The following is a 27,287-nucleotide window of genomic DNA, read 5'->3' on the forward strand; positions in this document are numbered from 1 at the left end:
TGTCTTTGGAAGTTAGGCTCTAAAGCCAACAGTAGCTAGTGGTCTGCCTTCCTGAAATAAGGAACAGCTTGTGGCAACCATTTTCTTCAACAGATGATATTGAATGCTCAGCACTTAAACAGACTAGACAAAGTCAGAGAACTCAGAATAAACCTGTAATAAACTACTTGTCTGCAAGGCCAGAACCACAACTTTGCAATTAAGGAAGTCAAGGTAAGATATATTTAAATGAAAGCAAACTTACCATTCCAGCCATGTAGTTTGGATTGAATTGATTGGCATAGCCAGCCACATTTTCCAGGCCAATTGGAGGTGGATTGGAAGGTGGATTGGAAGGTGGATAGGCAGCACCACCCCAAGGACTGCCACCTGAAATCAAACACAGCCATACTGAAATAAAAATCTACACCTTTTAATACTTATTTCTTACTACTTATATTTCTATTGTAATGTATATTTAACACTTGAAGTTTGGGCGAAGGAAAATCAACTGAAGAGCTATATGCTAACAGTACAGCTATGATATAAAGAGAAGCCTCACAGATACTTCTAACCACAATAGTTACTATTTAATCTACACGTTCCTCTTTAAAACAATACATTTGGAGGCTAACAATCAGGAGGTAATGCTGTAAACACCATATTCTGATTACGAAGTAGCTTCTCAAACCACAAATTGTCTGGATATTCCAATAGGAAGATATTAATTCTTCGGCTGTTAATTTGAGAGATGTCTACAGAGCACGACACAGCACATTCACAGCAACCTGAGTAACAAAACTACTTGGCTGCACGCAGCAGCACAGCCGTGTCAGCACAGTAGTCACCCCAAGTCAAAATATTTTGCAGAGGAATAGGCTAGTTTGGTGATTTTTAGTCAGTACACTGCCTTCCTTTCTTGCGTAAGGTTGCATAACTCTACGTTTCACCATTTACGTGTGATGACAACATATAGCTCACCCACATAACAACTAGTAGTTACATATTTAACCTGTTATGTATTAGTATAATCAATATCCTTTTCAACAGTTCTGTCCTTTCCATATACAACAAATTGTCTGCCTAAGAACAGCGAATTGAGATATTGTCATAACTCAAGTCATAAATTTTTGTGGGATACAGTCTTAAATTGTGCAACTCGTTTCTCCTGTTACTCGTTTTTCTCACCAGCTGTGGGACCATGTACTGACATGACCCAGTACTGACAGGACACTGTTCCTTAACACTTACTAGTTTGGGTCAAAACGATGACCATCTCCCAGTTTTACCTGCTTTATGTGAGATGAATTAAAATGGGCCTTATATGAACACAGGCCAGAGCACTCACGTAAATCAGAATCACCAGCCAAGATAAAAACAACCACCACCACCAAAACAAAACAAGAGGACTTAGCGAGAAAGCACAAAAAGCTGAAGCGGGCCAGGAAAATCCTTCACTCTTCTTCTTCATTTATTCCACCTTTCCACTCTTGATAGGACCATCATCATCACTTAACGGTGACTTTATCTGAACAACTTACCTGGGGCTGGTGGGGGATATCCCGGCGCTCCTGGGGGATAGCCCGAGTAACTCATTGCAAAGATCTGAAAAATATATGATACAGTTATTTTCTGTAATGCTTCACTAACTACAACATATAAAATTAACAGGCAACATGTTAGCAGCAGCCAGTCAGCAACCTTTAGATATAAACCGCGCAAGTTAGAGGCTTTCCTGGCAAAACCTCTTCCCATTTCCTTTTGTTGGACCAATAAATACATTCAGATATCTAACCAGCTGTACAGTCACTCCTCAGACTATTTCTCTTATTAGTTTCAGTTAATAAGAGAAACTTATTAACTCGCCTTGTCTATTGTATTAAGGATGCATCACTTGAAAATGCTTACTTCATTGCACTGTTGAACAAGTCAACAAGTTTGCAACCTATATAGAACAACTTTATTATTCAAGAGTAGAAAAATCAGCTGACAAACAAGTGACATCTTCAAATGAATCATTTTATGAAAAGTGGCAGAAGGCACTTAAACACGGATGTCTGCAGAAGTGCAAGGTCAAAGTAAGAAGCAGAAAGGATACACTTCATGCTTTATGGCAGTGCTGTAAGCATGAAAGGTTTACTGAAGGGATAAGATCACTAAAACAAATTGGATCTCTCGGAGTTGATACTGCCTCTGTCAGCACAGAAATGTACCAAGTCATTACTGTCCAAAAAGAGAAGTGGAGTGTCAAAAAGGAAGAATACCTACATAAAAAAAATAAAGTGAGATACCAGAGTACAGAAATTCTTCTAATTAACACAGCAATTATCAGGATGAATGCTAAAAGTAACTCAAGGAGCTTGGTTTCAGATCAAGAAAAGCATCCATTGAGTCTTTAGCATTTTCAAGGTTATTTTAGTGACAATTCCCAGTCTATTTTTAAACTGCTGTGCAAATACTATCCCTTTCTTTTCTTTCCTCTCCTCTCCTCTCTTTCCTCTACAGCATGCCCTTTTGTATCCGGCCTATTTTGCTGTGTTTTGGATTTCATCTGTGGAATATTATGTATTTATTTATTGACTGTTTTTGTGGGATTGTTTTCTTTTTGCATAATCATGTTGACTTTCCGACTTGCATAGCTCTTTTTCCATAGCAGCAGTGGAATGAAAAAGCACTTCCCTTTTTAATTCTTTCTATTTTTAAAAACAGGAATGTGTTTAGGAAATCTTCACTTTATTTAGAAAAATGTTTTGACTTCATGCTGAGTGTATTCATTTAGATTTAAAGAGAGAGAAGTTGACTAACAGAAATTACAATAAACAGAACTGCCTACAAGTTACAACTCTGTCCTACCTCTACTTCGGTGCATAAAGCATCTAACAGACTCAATAAATACAAACACTTATTTCCTAGCAATAAAAAAAAAAAAAAAACACTCTTTAACAGTAAAACTAGAAAGGATGTCTGTATCTGGAAAAAAAATTTCCATGCATGCAAATCTAAGCACTGCCCCTTCCATTCATCCCATCTCTTCATTCTCCTTTCCCCACAGAAACAGCAGCGAGAGGTGGGGCTCAGCCAGGGCATGGCCACTACCCCACCAGCACCTTTGGTCCTTTTCCTCTTAGTGCTGTAACACATTAACAATTCCCCCAGCTTCACACACGGGCAGACCGAGCAGGATGCGCAGCTGGCAAACCTCCTTATGTTTTACAGCATCAGGCTGTTTAGATCAGTGAACTGTCAATCACAAATGCCCACAGTTAAACCCCAAGAAAGGTCCAGGGAAGTCAAAGGCACCCACAAACCCCATGGGCTAACTCTGCATGTTCACTTGTAAGAATGGGCTGGAGGTTAGGCAACATTACATTGTTCATAACCGGTATCTAAAAGGAAAAGGCTCATGGAATGTTTTATATTTTAGCCAAATGCTTCAAAATCTTCCGTATAACAAGATAAATATTTTTCTCATATTCTCTTCAGCACTGGTTTCCAGTATGATCTCCTGCTGCACTGGGCAGTCTGGTAGGTGAGCAGTAAGGTGAGCAAGGGCTGAGAGGAGAGGGGCTGCCTACAGCAGAGGAGGGTGGCTGCTGCTCTTTATTACAGCTCTTACTCCTGGTAAGGGATGCAACAGAGGTGGCTGCTCTGGTTGCTGATTCCAGTCTTTGACAGCCACAGCATGGGCCACAGATACAACCACACCATGACACGCTGCTCTCCTTGCCCTCCTCATCACTCAGCTGAGAGCTACCAGGGCTCTACAGGACGGATGCAAGCCCAGCATCGCTCACGGCTTGGCTCTGGCCAGCAGCAGATCCCTTTGGAGCATCTGGAGCTGGCTCTGATCTGACATGGGGCAGCTGCTGGACTCTGCTCACTGCCACCTCTGCAGCCCCCCTGCTACCAAAACCTTGCCACATAAACCCAGTACAAAGAGACGGCCCAGGCTGTGCAAACTCTGGAGATTTGGAAGGACGGGAATGAGCAGAGAAGCATCTGTCCAGCTCTGTACCTTCCAAGTGTATCTGTGAATGACCTATGCAGGGAACTGATTTGTAACTCAAAGAGCAAACTTGGAAAATTCAGGATTTAATGTGGGACATTTCCTTCAAAGACTTAAGTATACCTTAAATAAATTGCTTCTGGCTTATATCACCTGACATAACTGCACCTGGAGCTAGGTCTGTTTTCCTGATTGTGTCATATGCACATGAGAAGGTCTGTCCTAAGAGAGGCCTCAGGATCGGTTTTCCAAAGGACACCAGACAGCTGAGGTTAGCTCGAACCATACACTAAGAGGAATACCATGACAGATACCACAGTGGGCCAATCTACTTGCTAACACCAATAGTTTCCAATTCTACGCTGACTCCAGTAGAAGCTGGCAAACCACACAGCCAAAAACCACTCAGAGAGGCAACCAAGCTCCACACTGGCAGACAAGTTTATGACTTCCTCCAAGGCAGATTGGCATTCCTCACCAGTTTCATCACAAAACTGAAATGTGAATCACAATGAATTAATCCTTAATTGGTCACTGCCACATTTCTAGGTAGCTGCTGCTGCTACAAAAAGAATGAAATAATGAAATACAACCTTATCCGTTTCACACTGCATTCTTCTCTACTTGCAAGGACTTGTATGTTACAGAACTATTTTGTCAAAAGGCATCAAAAAAAAAATCCCAGCTCTATGTGTTCAGCTACATGATGGGTAGTCAAAGGCAACCATTAGTTGAGACTGGTGAGAACAGACTAATCTTTGTCTGAGGCCAGGAAGAGAAGCCATCTCTCTGCCTTTTGTCCCCAGATCCATCAACCTTCAATTGCTCTAGGAAAGAAAACACCTTTAAGAGTTTCAAGCAGCACGTTCCCAACTCCAAGTCTTTCTGCAAGGTCTTCGCTTAGGCTCTTGCAGCATTGCCTTGTTACTCCCTACAGTTATTGCGTGGCACACGCCCTTGTACAGAAGACAGAGCTGAAAGGGAGCGCCACCCAGATCACTGTGCTTCCTGACAGCCAGGATGATGCACGTACAGGTATGGCTAAACCTCTTCCCCTACATATATTGAGATACGGTAGTTAAAATTAAGTTCATTTGTTAAATTGCTGCCATAGTCACAGCCTCCAGACCATGTTTTTCATTAATCATTCCCTAGGAACAGCATGTTGTTTCACCTTCACCACGTGATTTACACACACCTCAACCAGGGATGGCCTCAGGAGCATGGAGCCCTGTCACAGTAGGACACAGCAAGAGAGAGCAACAGGGGAGAATATGCCACACGCGGGCCTTGCCTGCAGAAGATGGGAGCTACAAGAGGTTTAAATTCCAACCCCACACTGGGAACAAACAGTTCAAACTGGTTGGCAGGACCGCAAGGAAGCTTCATCAGTCAAAGCTGCTGGGTTTCCTGCCCTTTTTCTGTGGTAAAATCTCACCGAAGCTGAATAATGGTTAAGAATTGGCACAGCAAAGACGTGTTTAATAGCAAAGGGCACAGAGGGCATTATTTTCAAATTTCTCAATAGCAGCTGATCTTAAAAACTCAAAAACCAACAAAAAGCAGAACTGTTTACTTTGTTTTCCTTAATAATAATAATCTTCAAATGCATGCTGTAACTACCTGCTAATTTATCCTAGGAAAAATATCCAGGCTTCAAAGCATTCTTAAGAATAAGAATGAATGCTTCATTAGAGAAAGCAAAACAGAATTGTCATCTGTTGGCAATGTTCTTTCAATTACCCTTTTTTGCAGTGATTAAAGTGTAATTTATATTGTAAGCACAACCATGGCGCTAAAATAAAGAAAATAAAAAGGACAATTACTACTAAAGTCGATCAAAAAAGCCAGCCTATAGCTAAGTCATATCCCTAATGCTTATTAGTCACAAAGAGTGTATTTTTGATGTTCAAATTATTAGAGCACTTATTTTTTTTTTAGCTTTATAGATAATTGTGCTGTTTATCTGATTGCTTTTTTGCCTTTTTATTTCAAGTGTAAACATAGCAATGATAGTACACTAAAACAAATGGCAAGGTGCTTTTTCAATACAGCTTTACATATAAATTTAAGACAAAGGCTTTTTTTTTTTTTGGCAGTGGAGGGTGGGGAGGAATGGGACAGGAGTTGTTTGTCTTAGAAGGGTTTTTGCTTGCTTTTAATCCCATGTGGGCGATTCTGTTCAGATTAGGAAAAAAAAAATAAAAGAGCCTTTTAGCAGTAAAGCTGAAGTTGAGAAAGCCAACCTCATTAGCACTCAGAAAAAAAATGTTACTATACATGAAAAAGGTCTCTTCGCTTCTTTTGAACACTATATTTATCCAAGTCTTTTCACAGGAAATTTTTTCCATATGGGTTTGATTCCAGGCAAACTAGATCCGCAAACACACCAACTGCTCGCATTCAAGAACTTCCATGATCACCACCTCTTCTGTACGTCATCACGTCTCCGCTGGCCATTTCTCTAACTTAGCAAATATTTACCCCTCTAAGTTAACTTACCTGACCACTCCCACAACCTTGCTTCCTTTTCATCTTTTGAGCCCACCTTCTCAACTTTTATGCTGCTACATCCATGGCATCTTCCTAGAACTGTCAGTGAAGTGGGACACCTGCCTGACACCTGACAATAAAGCGGTGACGCAGGACAGGGAAAAGAGGATTCAGAAGACCACTCTGTAATACAAATACTGCGTGGGAGGATACAGGAACAGCAAGTTCTGTGTTTACTCAGCCATAAAAGAAGCAGTGCACAAGAGGGAAAAAAGAGTACAAAACCAACCCACAAACAGAAAAAGGGAGCACCTTGAAGAAAACATAGAACAAATACTGTTACAATCATCTCCTCGCCCCCGGTGTTCATCCTTAAAGTAACACCTACAAACTCTAAATAAAGATCTTAGGTTGTACTGCTGCAGTGGATATTGCTATCTCACCTCATGGTGCAAGACAACTGCTCAGGCTCCGGAGTATTTTCCTGCTTGTTTTGCAAAGGAAGGGGGGAACAGAGCTCTTTCTAAGACACAAAATCTGTAATACATTTTCCAAAAGAATTTTTAAAACAAGTTCCTGTAAGCCACAGCACAGCAGAAAAGGCCTACAAATGGATTTCTGTGACTTATTTAGTGGCTGTTGTTCAGTCTCCTACAATGCCAAGTTCCAATAATTTGAGGGCAAAAACTGTGAAAATATCATGGCCTATATTTGTCCCAAATAACTTGCTTAATTACAACCGGTGTTCCCTGGGAACACTGAGTAAAGGTGAACCCTTGGCCTTTTCCTTTTCCAAGTTAATTACCAGGATGTAGTACAAAAGGCTGCCTAAAGCTATAAATTACAGAACTCCTCTGTGCAAACCTACTCAGAACCTAATCCTTGACTATGAAATCAACAGAATTGGACACCTTACAGTATGCTGTGGATTTTCATCACAGGTCATCTAAGGCATCCACCACTATGCTTTTGTGAAACAAGGACAAGTCACAGTCAGCATCACATTAGCTACCTGCCATTGCTCTATTGCAGTCTAAGCAAGATTTATCTTGGACTTGCGTACCCGCTGCAGCACAGCAGTTGTTCTCTCCTACACCAGCTCTAATGTTCTTCATCCATCCTGTCAGATAAAGAGCCCTGCAACATGGCTTTCTCTGAACTCTTCTGCACGTGACTCCCTGACTAGCTTTTCAGGCATTTCCAACCCGTTTAAAGAATCTGGTAACAGCATTGGTTTGCCTTCCAAAAAGATTTAATGTAGTTGAGCTCATCTCAGCCAAAACTCTAGAAACCTCTTACACAGAACATACAACCCATACTTTGTTTTTACGACCCTTTTCCAGTTTTCACCCAAAATGCATATTTGAAGAGTACTAACACTTCATCCATTCCCTACAAAAATACATTACTTTAAAAAATAAACCAACACCCACAACTCTAAATTGATGGCAAAATGTAAAATGAACTCCAAAAAGGTGTCTTTTTAAAACTATAAATATGAACTGTTTGCTAGTATTACAAGTCAGGAGCACTGCTGTTTTTGATTGTTTATCTATTTCAATAGCATTACTATAAATAGCACTGTAAAGACACTTCCTTTCATGAAAAACTACCTTTTTTGATCTGCTGCAGCAAACAGAGTGGGAAAAAAAAAACAACAGAGAAGGCAGCACTGACAAGCATTGGTCAAAAAAAGGTAGAGCAGAAGATAGATGCTACGTCCAACAAAGCAAATCTGAATGGAAAGAGAGACCCATAAGCCACAGCAAAGCTGTACAAATGTTAATTAAGAACATTCATGTGACTGATAATTTTCAGTTATTAGTTATGTGTAAGAAGCACGAAGCACAACATTACAGCCTTACACTACCAGGAGATTCTGACGTGACTGTCACCAATTCTAGACAAAAGTGCAAATATATGCACTGCAACTAAACCTCTTGCAATGAGAAGTTAAAATGTAAAACCAAAGCTCACAACTGAAATTACATGTAAGATTAACCTGTTTCAAATCTTTTGTACTGTTTAACACTACTTAAAGGGTCATCTAAACAGCACTAGAAATGCTTTTCCATGCAACAGGAAAGAATGAGAATATATGACCAAAATAAGATTTTTCAAGACAGTGAAACAGTTGCGTTGATGGTACCTGCACCAGTACAGATTTTCTATTTCACAGATCATAATTTAGGTAAGAAGGGATCTCTGAGTTCACACAGTCATAGAATCACAGAATGGTTGAGGTCCCCCAAGTACACTTCCTCAACAACTCAAGAGCCATATCCTTCACAAAGAGTCAAAATTTCAATGGGCAAGTAGTTCAACTTCATATTCTAGCTGCTGGCACAACCAGGCCTGTCCACGATGTCAGCGTAACACCTGCCTTCATCTTTGGGGTCCAAAGAACAGACAACGGGGGAGAGAGAAAAGGTAGCATACCTTGCATCATCATGAAGGTCACACTTAAGTAGTTAAGCACTTATTCCCTTAGCATGTTGTCTGATATTTTTCTAGGAAAATCATATGCATCCTTGGGTTTTCTTACCAGTCTCTATATACATACTCAAGACAAAACCCAAAGAACTTGAGTTATTTCCAGATCAACTTCATTTTGGCCTCCCGCTCTGCCTCGAACCAAGCATTTTCTTTTGCAGCACTCTCTTCCAGTGTTCTCTTTGGAATATTTACAGTGCAGTCAGTCAAAACACATGTGATAATACAGATATCACAACACCATCCTCAAAACACAACAAAACAGGAATACCAAAATAGGATTACAAGATGTTTGAAGAAATAACAGAATGAGGTTCTATTTCAAAGTCATAACCTGCCATATAAGATAATTTCTTGCAAGAACAGTCATGCTATAAATAGTTATGTTCTCAACTGACTAATGCCTCAAGGATTTATACTCATCTATTTTAAGTTTTACCATGCAAGATAAACTTTTGCATCTTCAGTGAAAGCCAGAATAGATAAATACTAATTATTCCATTTCACGAAGTACACTCGGCAGGAAAGCCATCAGAACTAAAGCAATAGTGTAGTATTTAATACACTAAAGCAGTTACCAGAAAAACAGTTAACTGTTCATCTCTTGCCACTGATGTGTAATTAGCTGCTGTGTGCAAGACCGAAGTGCACAGCCAGGAGCAGCCCTGCTATAAAAGCCTAGGGCTCCGTGCTCTTCAGAGACAACAGAAACAAAAGGAAGAATCAAGTTTTCCACTATGTCCTCTGCCAACACTTCCTGCATTTTCATTGTCTAGGCTGCAAAAGAAGTCAAATAACAACACTGAGCTTTTAAAGGGACAGCTCCTCAAAGAAAAGCATGCTTATGAGACCTGCAAGGGACATTTGTTAAAAGCTGCACACGTGAGACCTGCACTGCGTACCAAACGCCTGTGCTCTGCACCAGGCTAGTTGACCTTGGGATTCCCCCACCTCAAAAACTGCAAACTACAAGTTTGCAAACATATCAACTTTTCCCTAAAGGTGACTGCTTTTATGCTTTCTAGACATTGAAGGGCATATACACAGAGGTGTCCGGAAACATTTGGTAAATTATCACTCATCTCAGTGAGCAAGTGGGCATGCTTGGTTTATTTCTGACCAGGAAGAACTACTGATTTTCAGCTGATCAGTTTCTCTGTACAAGAATTGACATATTAAAGAAAGAACCAACTTGGTATAAAAGCCCAGAAACCTGGATATTTCACAACAGCCTTAAAAAGTAAATGCCTTATGGTAAAGGACTGACACACATTTCACACGCGTATAGGAGTTTCCTCCACCAAGGACGAGTGCCCCGGCATGGGCACAGCACCAGCCCGCAGAGGACGAGCAGAGCCTCCTCCTGGGCTGGCTGGGGCTCTGGTGGCCACCGTGGGCTCTGCACAAAGCCAAGCTGGGTCTGGAAGCAGCACACAGATGTCACTGACAGCACAACCATTACATTTTTTTAAGGGCTCTTTATATGTAGCCTCCTCTTCAACAATTATGCTTTTAACCTTCCCTATAACCAAATAAGCCAGTATCTTCTTCCTGAAACAACCAATGAATCAAGAAAAAGAGGAAGCAACGTCTGGGCAGGCCTTCTTTCCATTTCTTCGTATATCTGTTCTTAGGAAGAGCAGTTGCTGCCCATCAGATAGTACCATGATCCTACTCTGCGCAATGAACAGCTGGGCTGTGGGGTTCTGTGGGTTTTTGGTTTTAAGAACAAGCACACAAAGCCTATTCAGTCTGAGCTCCTTTGATCTGATGATTAGCACTGGTCCAGACTCAGCATCTGGGACAGCTGAGTAGTATGGACACAGTTCTGCATATCACACACAAAAAACAAAAAAAAGCTGCTAAGCACAGTCAGGACTGGCTGCCTGGTCATCACACCCAGTTAATATTTTTTCGAAAGATCCCAGCAAGCCTCCACTCTGACCCACAACTGACTCTGCGTCTGCCCCAACCTCACATCAAGATCTACCTTCACATCAAGGTTTTGTAGTGGGCTTCGGTAAGATCTGGAACAAATGTGAAGCAACAACAGAAGTAGTGCACTGTAAATATTTACTGCTGCTGTTTGGTTTGTTTATCTGTCATCTGCAGCAGGTATAGCATTATGTTCTTACCAACTCAGGGAACTGCCTGAAGGAAGTTCAGCTTTTACACCACTGCGCAATGATGAGGACGAGGACAAAACATTCACCCATGCCCAAGTGGGCAAATTAAAATCACAATAGCAATATTTAAAGTTTACAGTTTAAAACTAAGTAAAACTGAAACAAACAAATGTAACCCCCCCAAAAAAAACAAAAAAAAAACAACCAACAAGCAAAACAAAACAAAACAACACCCACTGATCCATTCAAAGAGGAGGCCATGTAAAACATTTACCTATCTTCTGAAAAAAAAAAAAAAAAAAAAAAAAAAGATAGTTAAACCTGGGTGTTTTACTTTAAGACTGTGGCTTAGAAAAATGACGAGCTCTTAAACACTGCTACCTTTTGGGGAAACTTTCTCCAACTCTCTGGAAGTTGTTACTCATTGTTACTCCAGGTTATTCAAGCCTGGCACCAAACACAGTTCTAGACTAAGGGGTCCCAGGCTGAGTGAGTTTCTGGCAGATCACTCTTCCTGGGGCTGAACAAATGGCAAAGACAGGTTAAAAAGCTGCTCCAAAGACAGCCCTCAGCTGCCCCCGAGCACTCTTGGGCCACCAAGTTCAGCACTGGATTGCGCCTCCTCCCCTTCTAAATTTGGGTATTTTAATATGCAAATATAATTGCTTTCAAGTAACTGGCAACAGCAATAGGAAAGGAACCACCTCTGTTTCAGCACACTGCAACAATTTAAGTTGCAAATTGGTGGAAGTGTCACTCACCCGAGCATCAACATGCAGCCTTCTGTGTTTTTTTTTTTTTTTTTTTGGTTTTGATTCTCAATATGCTTTTGCTGCTTCTGTAATGACAGAGCCTTGATAAAAAAAAAAATAATGAAATTTTCAGAAAAAAAGCACTGCTATTTCTGTAGTCAACATAAAAGCACCTGCTCTTTTTGAGTACATCTCTGCTTTAACAATAGCTTCCTTTCTTAACTCCTACAACATTACCACATCTCATTGGATCTTGGCTCTGAATAATGCAATAATATTTAACAGACCCTCTACATGCTCTATCTTTTGAAACCTGCTAGAGCTCTAGGAAACACCATCCTGTAGGCTTCAAATCAGACAAAATCCTTGGCTTGCCATTTTGTAAGCAAATGAGCAGATGATTTATTCTGAATTATTTAATATTAGTCTTCAAAATGTTTTTTTCTTTTATATACTGCCTTGCCTATATAACTCTATATGATATCCCCATCCCATATTTTTAATTTTTATTCACATTGCACAGAATTTTCACTCTGATAATTCAGAAGTTCTAGAGACTATAAAAAAACAAACTCAAGAAGTGACGTAGGACATGAATTATTGTGATAACTAGGATGGGAATCCTAAGTTCAGATTCACAGAGATATTTTGTCTGCTGATGTCATTCCAAGGTCAGACAAGATAAACTCACTTAAATATCATTGTTGACATAGATACAAAATCATTAGGCCCTTCAAACCATGCTGAATCTGCGTAGGCCCTCTATTACATATGTTTTTTTGTTTGTTTGTTTAAGTGCCTGGAGGCAGGGAAAAGTAACAGAAGTAGCCACAAAAGCACTTTCAGGAAGGTGAGCACCCACAGAACTGCCACAGGGACCTGGGCAAGGCTGGGATAAACACCCAATGCAAATTATCTGGTACATCACTCAGAAGAGAGTGGTCCATGTGACTTTTAGAGCAGTTCCAAAGACAGGAAATTACAGCAATAGCTAAGCTGTGGCAGTTTGTGAACTCGAATCTCAACTGGTGCTGCATTTCTGGCATTATCACATGTGCTCCAGCAGACCACAGACTCATCCTACAGCAAGTATCATGTGCTGGTGAGGTGGGAGTGAGGTCGAGGAGCGAACCCCCCACCTCCCACAGCAACCGTCCTTTCAGATGGATGCAAGAAAAATCTCAGTAACCAGTTCCTTCATTTAAAACATTCAGCAGCGGCTGTTCCCCTGCTGTCAACCTGCTTGCTGCTTTCTTCTCCTTCACGTCAGCCAGCCTGTGTCAGCACGCCTGTCCTCATTCTTTCCTCAGCCGCTTCCAGCTCTCCTGCCACTCCCTCCTGCAGCAGATGTGCCCCTGAGCCGTTCCTCCTCCTCCGGAAAAGACTTCCAGGAACTCCCAGGAACCTGACTGAGGGGGAAAATACCCCAGTATACAATGGTATGCTACACTCCCTGCTGCCCAGCCTGCCTTTCTGCAGAAAGGGCTTGACAGTGCTCCAGACCTCTTCTTTTCTGAATATGGAGACGTTTCTGCTGTGTTTTTTTTTTTTTTTTTTGGTGTCACCAACGATTAAGATCTAGCACGAGCTGAACAGTTCCGGTATTAAGACACTTCAAGGCCACACAGTGTAACTCAAAGTAACGCACGTTGCAAGCAGCTTGCAGGAGGAGACGCTCGGCTAGGAAAGGGCGGCACGGTTCCCCCGACAGTGCCATGTCGGCTTCTCCCCCACCGCACACACCGAAACCAGAAGCTGACAACAAACCAACCCCGGCGCTACGCGGGGACCAGCGCCCCCCGGCAACCCGGCAGCGCTCCCCCAGCCCCGGGCGGGCTCGGGCCGTGCCGCCGGCCCCCGCGGTGTCCCCCCGGCTCCCCGCCACCCCTCTGTCCCCGGCTCCTACCGCGGGTCCCGGAGCGGCTCGGGTCGCGCTGCGAGGCGGTGGCGGTGGCGCAGGGCAGCGGCTGCAGGCGGCGCCGGGCTCCTCCCGCCCGCCCCGCCTCGGGCCGGGCCGGGCCGGGCCGGGGGCGGGCAGCGGCCGCTTGGGGCCGGGCGCTACGCAGCGGCCTCTGAGGGGGGCCGCCTGCCCCGGGCAGGGCCCGGGATCTTGTTTAGAACTCCGGGGTTTCAGCCTTCTGTGGAAAAAGAGTTACAAATAAATAAAAGTGAAATAAAAGGGGAGGGCGTTGGCTTCTAAGGGTTGTTTACAGGCGTGCGTGAGGGGAAATGCAAGCAGAGTGCCTGCTTGCCTCACAGCACCGGCCGTGGCCAGGAGCCAAGGGCACGGACAAGTGCAACTTCTTAAGTCTTCATTTTTATTTTAAAAAGACCAACGTGCGGTATTTATGACGGGAAGCATTTCCTAGGGAGCCTCAGCTGCTCCTGCGTTAAAAATAAGCTGGCGAGTTGCACCAAACAGGCCTGACCAAAAGGCGATTTGCAGCGGAAATTCTGCTTCACAGAAACAGGCAGAGCTCAGCTCCACCCTGGGCTTTCCCTTGCAGTGAGTCATCTCCCGAACAGCCAGCCCCGTGCCACTGAGGCGGCCAAACCCAAGCAAGGAAGTTGTGCTGAAGTCCGGGGGGGAAGCGCTCGGCCTCACATCTGACCTAAAACCAGGAACTGGCTGCTTCAGAGGGGAGCTCCGCGGGGAGGCCTGAAAACAAGCAGCACGCCCGTCTCAGCGCTCTCACAACATACACTAACATTAAGCTCACCTACAAAGTTCTCCTAACGCTTCTGAAGACAACCAATATCCATTCTTATTAAAGAGATCATGGTAAAAGGCACTTAATTTCACCATTTCAAATTTGTTTTGCTATCCCAATATTCTCTTTGCCCTTAGGATGGCTGAAAATCAGTAATAGCACAGAGTTTACAAATTTTGAAACCTTCCCAGGATCCCTTCACATTGCTGAACCTTCACCTTCCTAGTATTGCATAATGCACGCTGCTGCTTCCTAACCCACCTCTGACAGTGACTTAGTGACTCGTACTTCACAGTAGGGACTACAGCACCGTGCTTTTACTTACACCAGAGAACACTTGCAAAATAATCCCATTAATGTTAGTCTTAATGCCTAAAACATTGTTTTATCTGGCTCTATAAAACATGCCACCAACACACGTTTTCCAGGAATGGTAGGAGAGAAAAAACAGTTAAACAGTCTTGTATATAACATACATTTCCTTCAGTAAAATTTTACAAGAATTTTAGACAGTGAAGATTTTTCATGTTGACCTTTTTCAGTACAAGCAGTACTAGCTAAACACTTGATACACATCTTTTTTTTTCCAACCCTACATGCATTCTTTAAAGATGAGTGAATTGCTCACATGGAAGCATTCAGAGAGACAAAACAAAACAATAAAAATTAAAAACAAAAAGACCTAGCGTTTTCCAATTAAATCTCTTTTGCCAAGACACTCATCAAAATAACTTTGCTCACTGAATCACAGGATTATACAACTTGCGCAGGGAATAAACTCTTCTTTGCGTCTGGGATTTTTATGAACAGGGTCTCAGAACCTCCTTTTAAACACTAGATTCATATGTATGCTTTATACACAGCTATTTCATTTAGAAAACTAAACTAGTCATGACGGATGTGTTCAAACTTCTTAAAGTATACGTCCTGGTTGCATGGGTGGAAGCTACAGTCAAAGCATTTCTGTAGCAAAGCATCTCTCCTGGGCTTTAAAGCTAGCCAAGAAAGGAAGGAAAGCAGATCAGAAGACAGAAGAAATCCACTCTTATGTGAGATTTTGTCACTGATCATCTTAAGCAGTAATGGTGTGATAGCCCTGTTTCTCCAAGCTCTAAACTGAGATGGCAGTCGCAGCTTTGTGCTCTTGCGCGTGGTCACCCACAAGCTCTTTTCAGTGGAGGGGCTGTGTTTCTCTCCTCCATACAGCTTCAAAATACCATTGTGGCCAATCACTGAAATAAAACAGCTGATGGAACTAAAGAAGAAAATGAATTTTCTTTTTACTCATCAAAATTTTAGCTAGCAGTGCAGAGGCCCAGGCTCTACCTCTGGGAAAAAAACAAAGTAGTTCAATACAGGTGAACATCTCAATTTAAGAGTGGCTTACTGTTATTTAGCATAAACTATAAATTTATTCCTAGCAGATCTTAAACCTGATAAAGGCATTCATGATTATTAGCCAAAACTAAACATCAGCACATGTTTTGCTGCAGTACCGTACCACATTCATTATGCAGACAGATGGAAAAATTAAGACCACAGAATAGCTCACATTCAAATAAGGCAAAGGATTATTGAGTTAACTTTCTAACTTGTGCCAGCCAAAAGGGGCCACGTTAGCTTTACCAGGAGAGTTTTGTTAACCAGAGTAATTTTGCCTGAAGCAGGTTAGGAGCAGCAGCTGCTCCCACCAGATGAGGGACAAGGGGACAGCTACAAAGGGCCAGTTCTCCTGACAGAACTTTGGGGAAAACAAAACAAAACAAACAAAAAACACACACACACACAAAAAAAAAAAAAAAAAAAAAAAAACACGCAAAAACATTTTTCTACAACTTAAGTACCATTATTTTCTCATGAAGAAAAGTCCTTTGAGCATAATGCCTAGGCTAGAGAGGATATATAAGGATGCTTGTACTGCTGCAACCAGCCTGGTATTTATTCCAGGCCTGGCTGTGCTCACTTTCAAGTCAATTGCAATGTTCCATGGATTTAACTAAGGTTCAGGTTTCAGCTCGCTTCTATGAAACTCTCTATTTATCCCGTTTCTGTGGCTCTAAGTCCCACACCTTTGATGCTACTTTCATAAACAGAAAACTAGGCTAGCTATGGCAGCATATGAAATATTTTTTCTGACAAGGAAACCATTGTATGGAAACCTCCCTAGCAGCTGTTTTCATAAAGGGAGTGAGGCATTTGCTTAACATATTTCATTTCTGGAAATTTTTCCACAGGAATGATAACCTCTGAGTCCAGGCTATTTGGGAGCTTTGGTGGGAGCAAATCCCTCTTCCTGCAAAAGCTGTTATGGGCAGCAAATATTCTTGTCACCAAAAGAAAAAGATACTGTGGCACAGTAGCTTTGGCAACATGTTATATCAAAAAAGAATTAATCAAGTTTCATAACACCACCGTTAAAGGAAACATTTTCTTTAAAAACAGATGTTTATAATTAAGTGACGCACATTAGAGCTATTGAAAACCATTTGTAAATGGTTAGGATGAGTTCTTCCATTGTCACTGAAATAAGGGCAATTGTTAAGAGAGCCACGTGAAGCTGACAGACTGAAGCCATGACAAGTCTCTCAGTAGACCTCAGTGGGTTTTGGTTCAGGCAGTGAATTTGCAAAAGTGTCTGTGAGAATATTTATAATTTTGTTAAAGTAGAGTACAGTTTTGAAGATTGGAGAACTTAAATTAGGAAGAGAGTTTCTGCTGAAATTGAGTCAGGAAGAAATCAAAACCTGTATTTGCCTGTGCATGTGCCATTGCTATGCTGTCCCATCAAAATCTTAGCCTAATCATAGTTTTTCTCATCACAAAATAAATAAATAAACAAAGTGAAAAGTGATCCAAAGGTAAGTAATATAATGCAGTCTGCTTGGAAATGTAGTCAGCACAAAACAGTAACTTTCACCTCCATAGATATCTTGATGGCATCTTAATTACAAACAGGGTCCCTGAGGAAAAAGAAGTGCTTGGGGAAAAATTTTGTTAACAATAGAAATGTTATGACTAAGGCTTCACTATTAATTCAACGACACCTTCTCTGGCTGCTGGGATTCTCCTCTGCTTCCCTCATGCCTTCAGAGCAGAAGGGGCTTCATGATAATCTGTGAGAGAGCAACACCCATGCCTCCAACTCTTGGAGGAACATGTCTCTCCATTCTTAGAGGAAGAAAGCACAAGATAGTCAAGGCCTTTGTGTGTTTAGAATAGAAGAGCAGAACTAGTGAGCCTTCGCCCCTGCTTTGTTCAACAAAAATAATTAAAACCACTGAATTTCACACAGTCCAGGGCAAAAATTCAAGACAGTGAGAATCACAAGAAGAGACATATGAAATACACGTTTCACGTGGATTATATATTTTCAATGCACGCATGAAGGAATCACATGGCACAGATAAAACAGTTTCAGAAATAACCAGCAGGATGTCCATGTGCAATGATAAGCACTGGTCATGTTGTTGATAAGTCCTTCATAAAGAAGTGGCTTATAGTTAAAAAAATAAAATAGAAAAAAAGAATCACGTCACAGAGATAATCTGTTTGGGAATATTAGTATCTTCCTTTTTCTATGGATATGTACAAGTGTATTGTCATAAGTCACACAAGTAGATATTGGGGGCATAACATTCTAATATGTCATCCTCGTGTATTTTATGCAAAGATGAAGATCAAGCTCCATCAACATATTCTGGTAACTCCTTAGCCCACTATTTTTTCCCTTAGATTCCTTTTATTACCTTGTAGGTGGTTGGCTCAAACAAGTGACAGAGTGCATTCCGAAAAGTGCCAATTTTTTTAACCCCTAAATGTATAAAATATACAATTACATAAAAAACATAAAACCTTTTTGAAAGAACAGTATGTAAGTTTCTAAGTTACAGAGCTAGAATTAACTTGTACATTAAATTATTGCTTCCCTTAGAGCTTATTAAAATCAAGAAATGTTAACAGGAGCTCTCCAAAACATCCACTTCTGTTCACCTTCAGCAGCATTACATTCGAAACTCCCACAGAGATTCACAGTATAGCTGCTGCCAAAAAGGGACAAGGTCACTCTCTCCTTTCCACCTTCACTTCCCGACATGCTTTCTTTGATCCTTGATAGATCAGCTCAGCTGTACCATGAATTCTTAGCAGGAGGGTTTGTGACACTTTTCACCTCAAAAGCACATTATGAAATTTTACTGGTAAAGTAAATACTATGTCATAATTTGACTGACTACATCTCTAGAGCAGAACGCAATTGCAGCAATTTTTTCTATGAGCTTACAAGAAGAAAAGTACACAAACATACCATATAGCACATATGCATATACATACCTCTTAAGACTGGATTTCAATCATCTCAGAAGGAAACCTGAACCTGGCCTGGAATTGGAAAACACTCCAGCAGACAGTTCCTTATGTAGTCACAAAAGCCATACTGTGCAGCTGATACAGGGAGGAAAACAAAAATATTTTCTGCAGTTAAAATTACAGGAGAGATACCAGCAAAAGGGATTTAATATCAAAACTGCTATTTAGCCAGGACAGAGCCCTCAAACCTTCGTATGCCCCTCGAACAGAGGTTTACCTTTACTCATATTAACTAGCATTGTATTAGGATTTCAAACCAAATGTGTATGGACAATGATGCCACAACCTGGATAAGATAGTTGCAAATGGGGTCTAGTATTCTTGGTATCAGAGTAGGTGAGACTTTTCATATTAACTCGAGCACTGTCATGTTGCTTTGTGACACTGTGACTCAGTACCGATTCAAATCCAGAAGTCTTTATGGGAGAATCCACAAAATCGCAACAGTATTTCCTGCAAGCGTTGCATTTTCCTAGTGCCTCTTCCAAACTTCAGCTCCAACCTCATACTTTTCCAAGTGGGTTTGTGCCATAACAGCACACAAACCAGGATGGAGTGATGGAAACTACAATAACTCAATAGCTGGACAACAACCACATCCCTGACTCCACAGATACCGTCTTCTTCTTTCCTTTTTCCACTTCCATTTTTCAGCATTCTATTTCCAACATTAAAATATTTTACTGGTGAAAATTCAAGGATATGCTACAAAAGAGTGTTTACACTAAAAGCAAGAAGAACCTACAACAATATTTCTGCAAGTTTTTTTAATTCTGCCTGTCAGGCAACCTAAAAACTTAAGAGTACCAGCCAGCCCATGGTATAATTCTGGAAGTGCTAGCCTGGCCCCACAAGCTTCCTGCATGAGCTTGATGAGGATCAGATCCCTGGAAGATACCACAGATCTGGCCTACATTAATTTTGAGAACCGAGACATCATTTTCCAACTCTTCTTTAAGAAAGTTCTTTCACAGGTGCTCTGGGTTCACTTCTTTACGGTCCTGTTAGCTGATGCAGATTTTGGGAAGGCACACTCAAATGCCTTCACTTTTTTTTTTTTTTTTTTTTTTTTTTAGCCAATGAAAGGAACACATGGACCTGAACAAAATAAGTATTTGTGTTAATTTTCCTTCCCCAGTTTTGTTCCCACTCCTGACCATTCCTTAGTTTTAAACTTCCCATTTTTGCATATGGTTGCTAAATCATGCAGTTTGCAACTCTACGCAGCTGTCATCCTCCCTTATAACTGGCCCTTCAGATGGACAAAATCCCTACAACACATTATCAAGTGCTTTTACTCCTCTCTCCTGTTTGTTCCTTGAAAGTTCTTTGTACTTGATAGTGTTTCAGGCTTGATGATGCTTCAGAGGTAGCATTACACCTAATATGTGTGTTACAGTCCTGAAAAAAAAATTACTGCTTAAAATCCATTTCTTGTATTTCAATGAAAATAAATTAATTAAATGCTGAAATGATTTATGTGGTCCAGCTTAATTTTCCCAATACATTCATGTCAGTAATTTTAATGACTTTTCATTGTCCCCAGTTCGGAATACAAGTGATATAGTTCATGGCTTAACTTCATGTATGCTTAGGAATTCATCAACTTCACCATTTCATATACTGAACCAGAAATTGTAATGGACTATACAGACTCCATGTTGTCAAAGGGGCATCTACCTTAGATCTGTATTGGTCTTTAGTACACAGGATTGTTGCCAAAACAATTTTCTCACACATATTTTGAATTTTCCCTAAAACAATCATGCCGTGAGCTTCGATCTCTGGGCCTGTCAATCTGACACCTTCTACTGTTACTAAATTAATTTACATCAGGATAAAAACTGGTTTTACACTCTGGGCTCTGCATGTTATGGAGTGTTGCGTGTGCAGTTATACACAAACCATCACCTTTCACATGAAATAGAATGAGGTCTTGAAATAAGCAGTTTCATCAAGGAATAACAGATGGAAGTGCTTTAGTTTCCATTTCACATTAATATAAACACCATTAAACTCTTGAAGTGTTACAATTGGATAACTGTGTTTTACTGCTCGGTGGACGTAACCCAGCTTGTTTTGCTAGGCTGACACCTTGCAGCCACATGCTCACAGAAGTCACTGGTTCAGCCATTTGCAGTTCAGACTTTTCTACAGCTTCCTTCAGACATAGCTGCTGGTTAACACCCCCATTGCTGCTTCTCAGGCAGTTTGTTTAGATCTGCGTTGGGCTGCATCTTGTGAAAAACTGAACTCAGAACTGCAGTTAACATTTAATTCTGAGGAGCTCTAAATAATTGTTGCATAATGGGAGAAGGTGCTCACATGGCCCTGTCATGCACACCCCATCTGCGACCCAGGACGTGCTAACAGGACCGGCTCAGCAGTTAACGCAGGCAGTTTTTGCAGGGCAATTCAAGCGGGGCGGGGGGAGAACCTAGACCTCGCCATGGTGGGCACCTGTCACAGCGGTCGGTCCGAGGCGGCAACCCAAACGGAGGAGGTGCTGCCTCTCTGGGCTCACGTGGGCACCCAGGTGGATCCCCTGAGGGGGGAGGTGGCAGTCCAGACAGGGGGCTGCGGGGAACTCTGGAATCTGGAGGCCCATCTGGGCCATGAGGGAGGAGAGCGCTGTCACGGGTGCAGGTGTGCCCTGCTTCAGGGACTCCTCAAGCAGGTGGCTGGGCTGCAGTGAGAAATCGGCAGCCTGAGGGAGTCTCTGACAGAGAGGAGGGGTCTCCCTTCCCCTTCTGTTGCTCGGCAGCCCTCTCCTATGTCCTGACAAGGGGTAGAGGCTGCCCCTGTTGAACATATGCAGAACAGAGGGCTGGACCCTTGTCTCGGCTCAGAGCAGAAAGAGATGTCTACCCCCGACACCCACGGTGCCACCTATCCCCACGGTGTTCCTCGGAAATAGATTTGAGGCTCTCAGGGAGGTTGTGGAAGAGGCTGAGGGTCTGGACAGTAGTCTGAACCTGGGAAACAACCCCGAGAAGAGAGTCAAGACTGGGGGAAGTGCAGAACATAAGGATCAGGGCCGGATGGAGCACCTCATTGTAACTGGTGCCACAAAAGAAGAGCAGAGAGTCCTGGTGATTGGGGACTCCTTGCTGAGGGGCACTGAGGCTTCCATTTGTCGCCCAGATAACCTATCCAGAGAGGTGTGCTGTCTTCCTGGGGCATGTGTCAGAGATGTTAGGAAGGCTCTGCCACAACTCATTAAACCGGAGGACTACTATCCTCTTGTAGTCATTCGGGTTGGATCCCAGGAAGTTGCTACTAGGAAAAATTAAGAATATTAAAAAGGACTTTGCATCCCTGGGGAGAATGTTGAGGGGATCGGGGATGCAGGTAGTGTTCTCCTCTGTCCTCCCGCTGGGTGACTGGGATGCAGATAGAAGGAGCAGAACAGGACAGGTCAATGACAGGCTGAGGGGGTGGTGCCTGGACCAGGGATTTGGGTATTTTGATCTCCTGGACCTCGTTCTTACCAACAGGGATGGCCTTGTTAGGGATGTGAAGGTTGGAGGCAGCTTGGGATGCAGCGACCATGAGATGGTGGAGTTACAGATGGAACTAGGCAAAGGAAGTAAGGCTAAAAGCAGGATTGCTACCCTGGACTTTCAAAGAGCCAACTTCGACCTCTTCTGGGACCTGCTTGGGAGTATCTCATGGGATAGGATGCTAGAAGGCAAGGGTGCTTGTGACGGCTGGGCTACATTTAAGCAGCACTTCTTTCCTGGAAAGAGGCCAGCGGAGGGCCACAAAGATGATACGGGGCCTGGAGCATCTTCCTTATGAGGAAAGGCTGAGAGACCTTGGTCTGTTCAGCCTGGAGAAGAGAAGACTGAGAGGGGATCTCCTCAGTGTATATAAATATCTGAGGGGTGGGGGACAGAAGGATGTAGCCAACCTCTTCTCAGTGGTTTGTGGGGATAGGACAAGGGGCAATGGCTGCAAGTTAGAGCACAGGAAGTTGCGCACTGACATGCAAAGGAATTTCTTCACCGTGAGGGTGATAGAGCATTGGAACAGGCTGCCTAGGGAGGCTGTGGAGTCTCCTTCTCTGGAGATATTCAAGGCCTGTCTGGACACCTACCTGGGCAGCCTGCTCTGAGAAACCTGCTTTGGCAGGGGGGTTGGACCTGATGATCTTTCGAGGTCCCGTCCAACCCCTACAGTTCTGTGATTCTGTGAAATGAGGAGTGAAGCAACCCAGCCAGCCTGTCACTCAGCAGTATCACACAGTTCTCAAGTTAGGTCAGTAGTTGAGTGGAGGATTTCCTCCCCTTGAAAGTAAGAAAAGAAAGAAAGCTTCTTTAGTAAATTCACAGGAAGTTGAGGATAATTACCCAACTGTAATACAATATGTCAACAGCACATTTCAAAACATTACCTTTGCATTTTAGATTGGAAGGTATTTTGTTGGCAGCAGAATTTCTGAGAAGTCAAACAAGAGTGAAGCCAGTTTTCCCAGCACTCCCTGTAGTCCATTATAGTCCATACGAGGCAAGGGATTTGTACTAAGCTGTCAGTGGTAAGTTCAAATGATTATAACAGCTATGTTTCCCTACAAGTTGTATTAGACTCAAACTGCTTACTACTGATTTTTCAGTTATTTTCAATAGCTAAGTGTTGCACTACCTTTCCTGTTATACAAGCACTACCACTTTCTTTGTTTGGGATTTGCCATACTAAAAATATGGATTAAAATATTAAAGAAAAATAAAAACTTGCATTACAGAAGTTACATTTATGGAAGTCATCACAAGTAATGACTGACAAAACATAAGCTATTGCAAGTACTTACACCTATGGCATGAAAGACTTGATAGTCCTTGTCTTTATAGACACCACACTCTATTCCCAGAAGTCCAGGAGAAAAAAGGTTTGTATCCCTAAACAAAAGCAAGTGTTGATGCTTCATGACGTTGTGCAAGCAACATTTTGTAGTCTTAACCAGCCCTGATTTTTGCACAGTTTGCGAAGCAATTTAGAAAACAAATATCTTAATTCTTATATCTCCTTGCCTCCTATGTTACTCTTCCCTTCCCTTTTTACAGCAATGTGCCAATGATTACCTCCTCCTTACTTTCTCATCACTCTCACTCTGCTTCCTCTAAAAGGAAAAGAAGATGGGATTTAGAGTTCTCACTCAAAGCTCTGGTTAGCCTTGATTCTTGCTTTGACCTCTTGCTGCACCTCCTGCCAGGTCATTCATCCACAGCTTTTCACCTTTACTCTGTTAATCGATATACCTGAATCCTCTTTCATATCTTCTGTTCTTCTCTCTTAACCTTTAAATCCTATGTTGGGATATACCATATTGAGCTCTCCTTCTACTCCCTCATCTGTTCTTGAGACTAGCAGAACACAAAGTTCCAGCTCTGGTTAAATGTGATCGTTGTGCAACTTGTCAGACCTTCTGATGATTAAATTCAATGCATGGGCCTCCTGTGCACAGCAAGCTCTAGGGGAGCTGCTTTACCTCACTAATGGTAGGAGTCTGCACCTCATCAAACTGCACTTCCAGCTGCAGCAGCATCTTGCTGTGTTGAAACCATTCTTTGGGACATAACTATCGGAACATAACAAACCATGTCTCACATACAGAAATAGCATAATCTGCCCGTGACTCAGCCCTGACTCAGCCAGGAGACTTTCCCACATTCAGGAAAAACCATGCCATTCAAGCCATCTTTAGTACAGATGATCTTTTACCTAAGATTGCTCAAAATATCCTGCTAAAAAAAGAAAGCACTGAAAGGTTGCCTTTCATGGGTGTCCCAACCTCCCAGGTAGGCATCCTAACCATAGCCTCAATCCTCAGAGAGCTGCATCCCATGATATTTAACCCAAATTCAATACATATTTTTTAGAGGAAGTTCTTTATAAAGAAGAGCTCTTCATAAAGAACAGTTTTGGGTTCTCAGTACTGATAGCAATGAGGCAGTAACTGTATAAGGGCAAGAAGGGAAATTCAGATCTAAAGTTAGAGGTTTTTCTAAGAAGCATCACATACTTTGCTACTAGATTGAATCAGTACACACTTCTTTCCTTTTCTTCAAACCACAGAGAGCGAGAGTCGCCTGATGGCAAGGGAGCAGCACAGACAGCATCATGCCTGTCTCTGCTCTGCCCTGTGCCCTTCCACTGGGGCTCTGCGTGGGGAGCCCAGGGAACATGTGCAGGACACAGGCTCAGATGGGATGGGGACTGATCCTTGACAAGGAGTTCAGCTCTCATGCCTTCTCTCTCTGTCTCTGTCAGTCTTACATACAATACTTACAGTTGGCCTCAAATTCTTTTTATTATTATGCCCCTGGCCCATGCTTTAAACCTTACAAACCTCCTCTGGTTTGCAAATTAGCAAACAAAAAAAATAGCATCTGATTTGTAAAGAAAAAAAAAATCACAATAAAAAAAAAGACTCAGCCAATAAAATCTATAATCTGAGATAATAATAGAGTTCAGAGCACAAAGAAATGAGAGATTGGTGATAACAGTTAAGACTCAGACCCTAAGTATATTGAAGTACGTGACATGGTGAGTCAGAGCCCTCTTCTGGAAACAGAGAAACACATTTTGTCTTATCTTTAAATAGTTGTTAAATATTTGGGGAGGTGAAGTAGTACATCTACAAATATGAGCCACTGACATTCCACCTTTCTTTAATTTTAATATAAGCTTAGAGCAAGGAATGAAGAAAAAAAAGTTACAGAAAATATTGTATGTGACACTCAGATGTAAATAGATCAGAACTATGGAGGTGTCTGAATTTACAATTCAGTTGCAGATTGTGGCTGTTTTATTCTCATCTGCATTAATTAAGTTTCCAAGATTTCACAAAATTCAAGTATTCCTATTCCAGGAAGATATACGCACATAATTCTTATTTTACAGTTGCACTTGGATTTGCCAATAGAGGGAGTCCTTTTACTGTCTACCAAAACTTTATAAAAGTGAATATTCACAGAGATTTCCAATAATGACTGTGCCCCTGCTGTGCAACTATCATTGCACTAATAGCAAGAATGAAAAAGGTTGACAAAATAAAGTCACCTCAGGGTATTTAGCAGATCAAAACATGGGGTAATATCAGCCATCCAATCACTAGAAGTGCACTGGAGAATTGAAGTGGCTATTTGTGTCATTACAGCAATTACATCTACGGGCACAGCTATAAAAAAAAATCTATGAGAATAATTACTTTTAAACACATTCAGAAGAATTATGCCAGAAACTACAGAGGAACTATATAGTTCCCCTCTGTTGGCATATCTACGTTTAACTGCAGAACTGGTGCGAGTTCTTCCCTAATGTTGTAGTTAGTATTTGTCACACAGCACTTACGTGGGTAACTCCTTCTGAGGTTCAAAATAAATCAGCTTTCTTCTACGTGGTCATTTCATTGAAACATTATGTAACTTTAATCACGACAGAACTAGCTTGTACGCAACAGGATCTTCCTGCCTTCACTTGCCCTTTCATCACAACATGAACCAGACTGTCTTTTGACTTATGAAAATGTTAATTTAGTATTTTGGGGCCACTGTTTGGACTGTTACCATCTCTGGTGCTGACCCCCTAACGTGAAGCTACCAACTCCCTTCTGACTCAACAGAAGGAATTCAACAGCAGAGCTGATGATGATATGAATCATGCTACAGATCAGGTTGAACTCATCAGCTTAGTGCATTGAAGGAAGAAGAAAAAAAAAAAAAAAAGCAGTTCTACTTATTACACCAAAACAACCCTTTTACAACTATCATATATGCCAGAGCTAGCAAAGTTCTGTGGAAACATTAAGTAACCAAACCAAGAACTAAGGAACAGTCATGTTTACTTGCATATATGGATGATGACTTACTAGCAGTATTATAATACAGAAGGACAAAATATGAGGTTACAGCCATATCTGTGTGACTGGAAGTTGCCATTTCCATGGCAGTTAAGACTTAATTGCTCATGAAGCAACTCATCAACCTCCACTTTTTTCAGTCTGACATATTTTTGTTGTTGTTGTTTTTGTTTTTAATAGAAAAGCCATTAATAACTGCACCAGTCCCTTCTCCTCCCTTTCACTGGGACCTGCATTTACACTGAGATTCTAATCCCAATAAATTCTCTTCTGAGATCAGCTCAAAGCAGGCAGCCGGTTCCAAGGGAACTCAGAAGTGAAACAAAACCTGAAGATAATTGTTTATGGGGGCTAAAAATGGGATTTTGTCTTCTTCACTTTCAGATGTGTAAACCTCATCATTTTCTACTCCTTGTTAGCACTGCAAACAGCTTTGCAAGTTTTGGAACTCTGGTCATTTTGAATAAACATTCCAGCCTTTAAAATGTTTACAGACTAAAC

At 41.8% G+C, this 27,287-nt stretch overlaps 1 protein-coding gene across 5 annotated transcripts in view; it reads right to left on the reverse strand.

The window, feature by feature from the left end:
• The window catches only part of ANXA11 (annexin A11), a 28,658-nt gene extending 14,648 nt beyond the window's left edge, over window positions 1–14,010 (reverse strand). The window contains exons 1-4 of one of the 5 annotated variants that reach the window (XM_084526390.1): window positions 13,756–14,010; window positions 11,859–11,950; window positions 1,521–1,584; window positions 245–390 (exon numbers count right to left, since the gene is read on the reverse strand). In XM_084526390.1, the coding sequence (XP_084382516.1) occupies window positions 245–390; window positions 1,521–1,575 (201 nt within the window). In that variant the 5' untranslated portion in view covers window positions 1,576–1,584; window positions 11,859–11,950; window positions 13,756–14,010. Of the gene's footprint in view, window positions 1–244; window positions 391–1,520; window positions 1,585–11,858; window positions 11,951–13,088; window positions 13,251–13,755 lie in introns of those variants that run through there. The other 4 variants (XM_084526393.1, XM_084526391.1, XM_084526389.1 and 1 more) reach the window with 4 other exon arrangements.
• Window positions 14,011–27,287: the final 13,277 nt, after the last annotated feature.

This window comes from Aythya ferina (genome assembly GCF_964211825.1).
Source record: "Aythya ferina genome assembly, chromosome: 7".
NCBI classification, from domain to species: domain Eukaryota; kingdom Metazoa; phylum Chordata; class Aves; order Anseriformes; family Anatidae; genus Aythya; species Aythya ferina.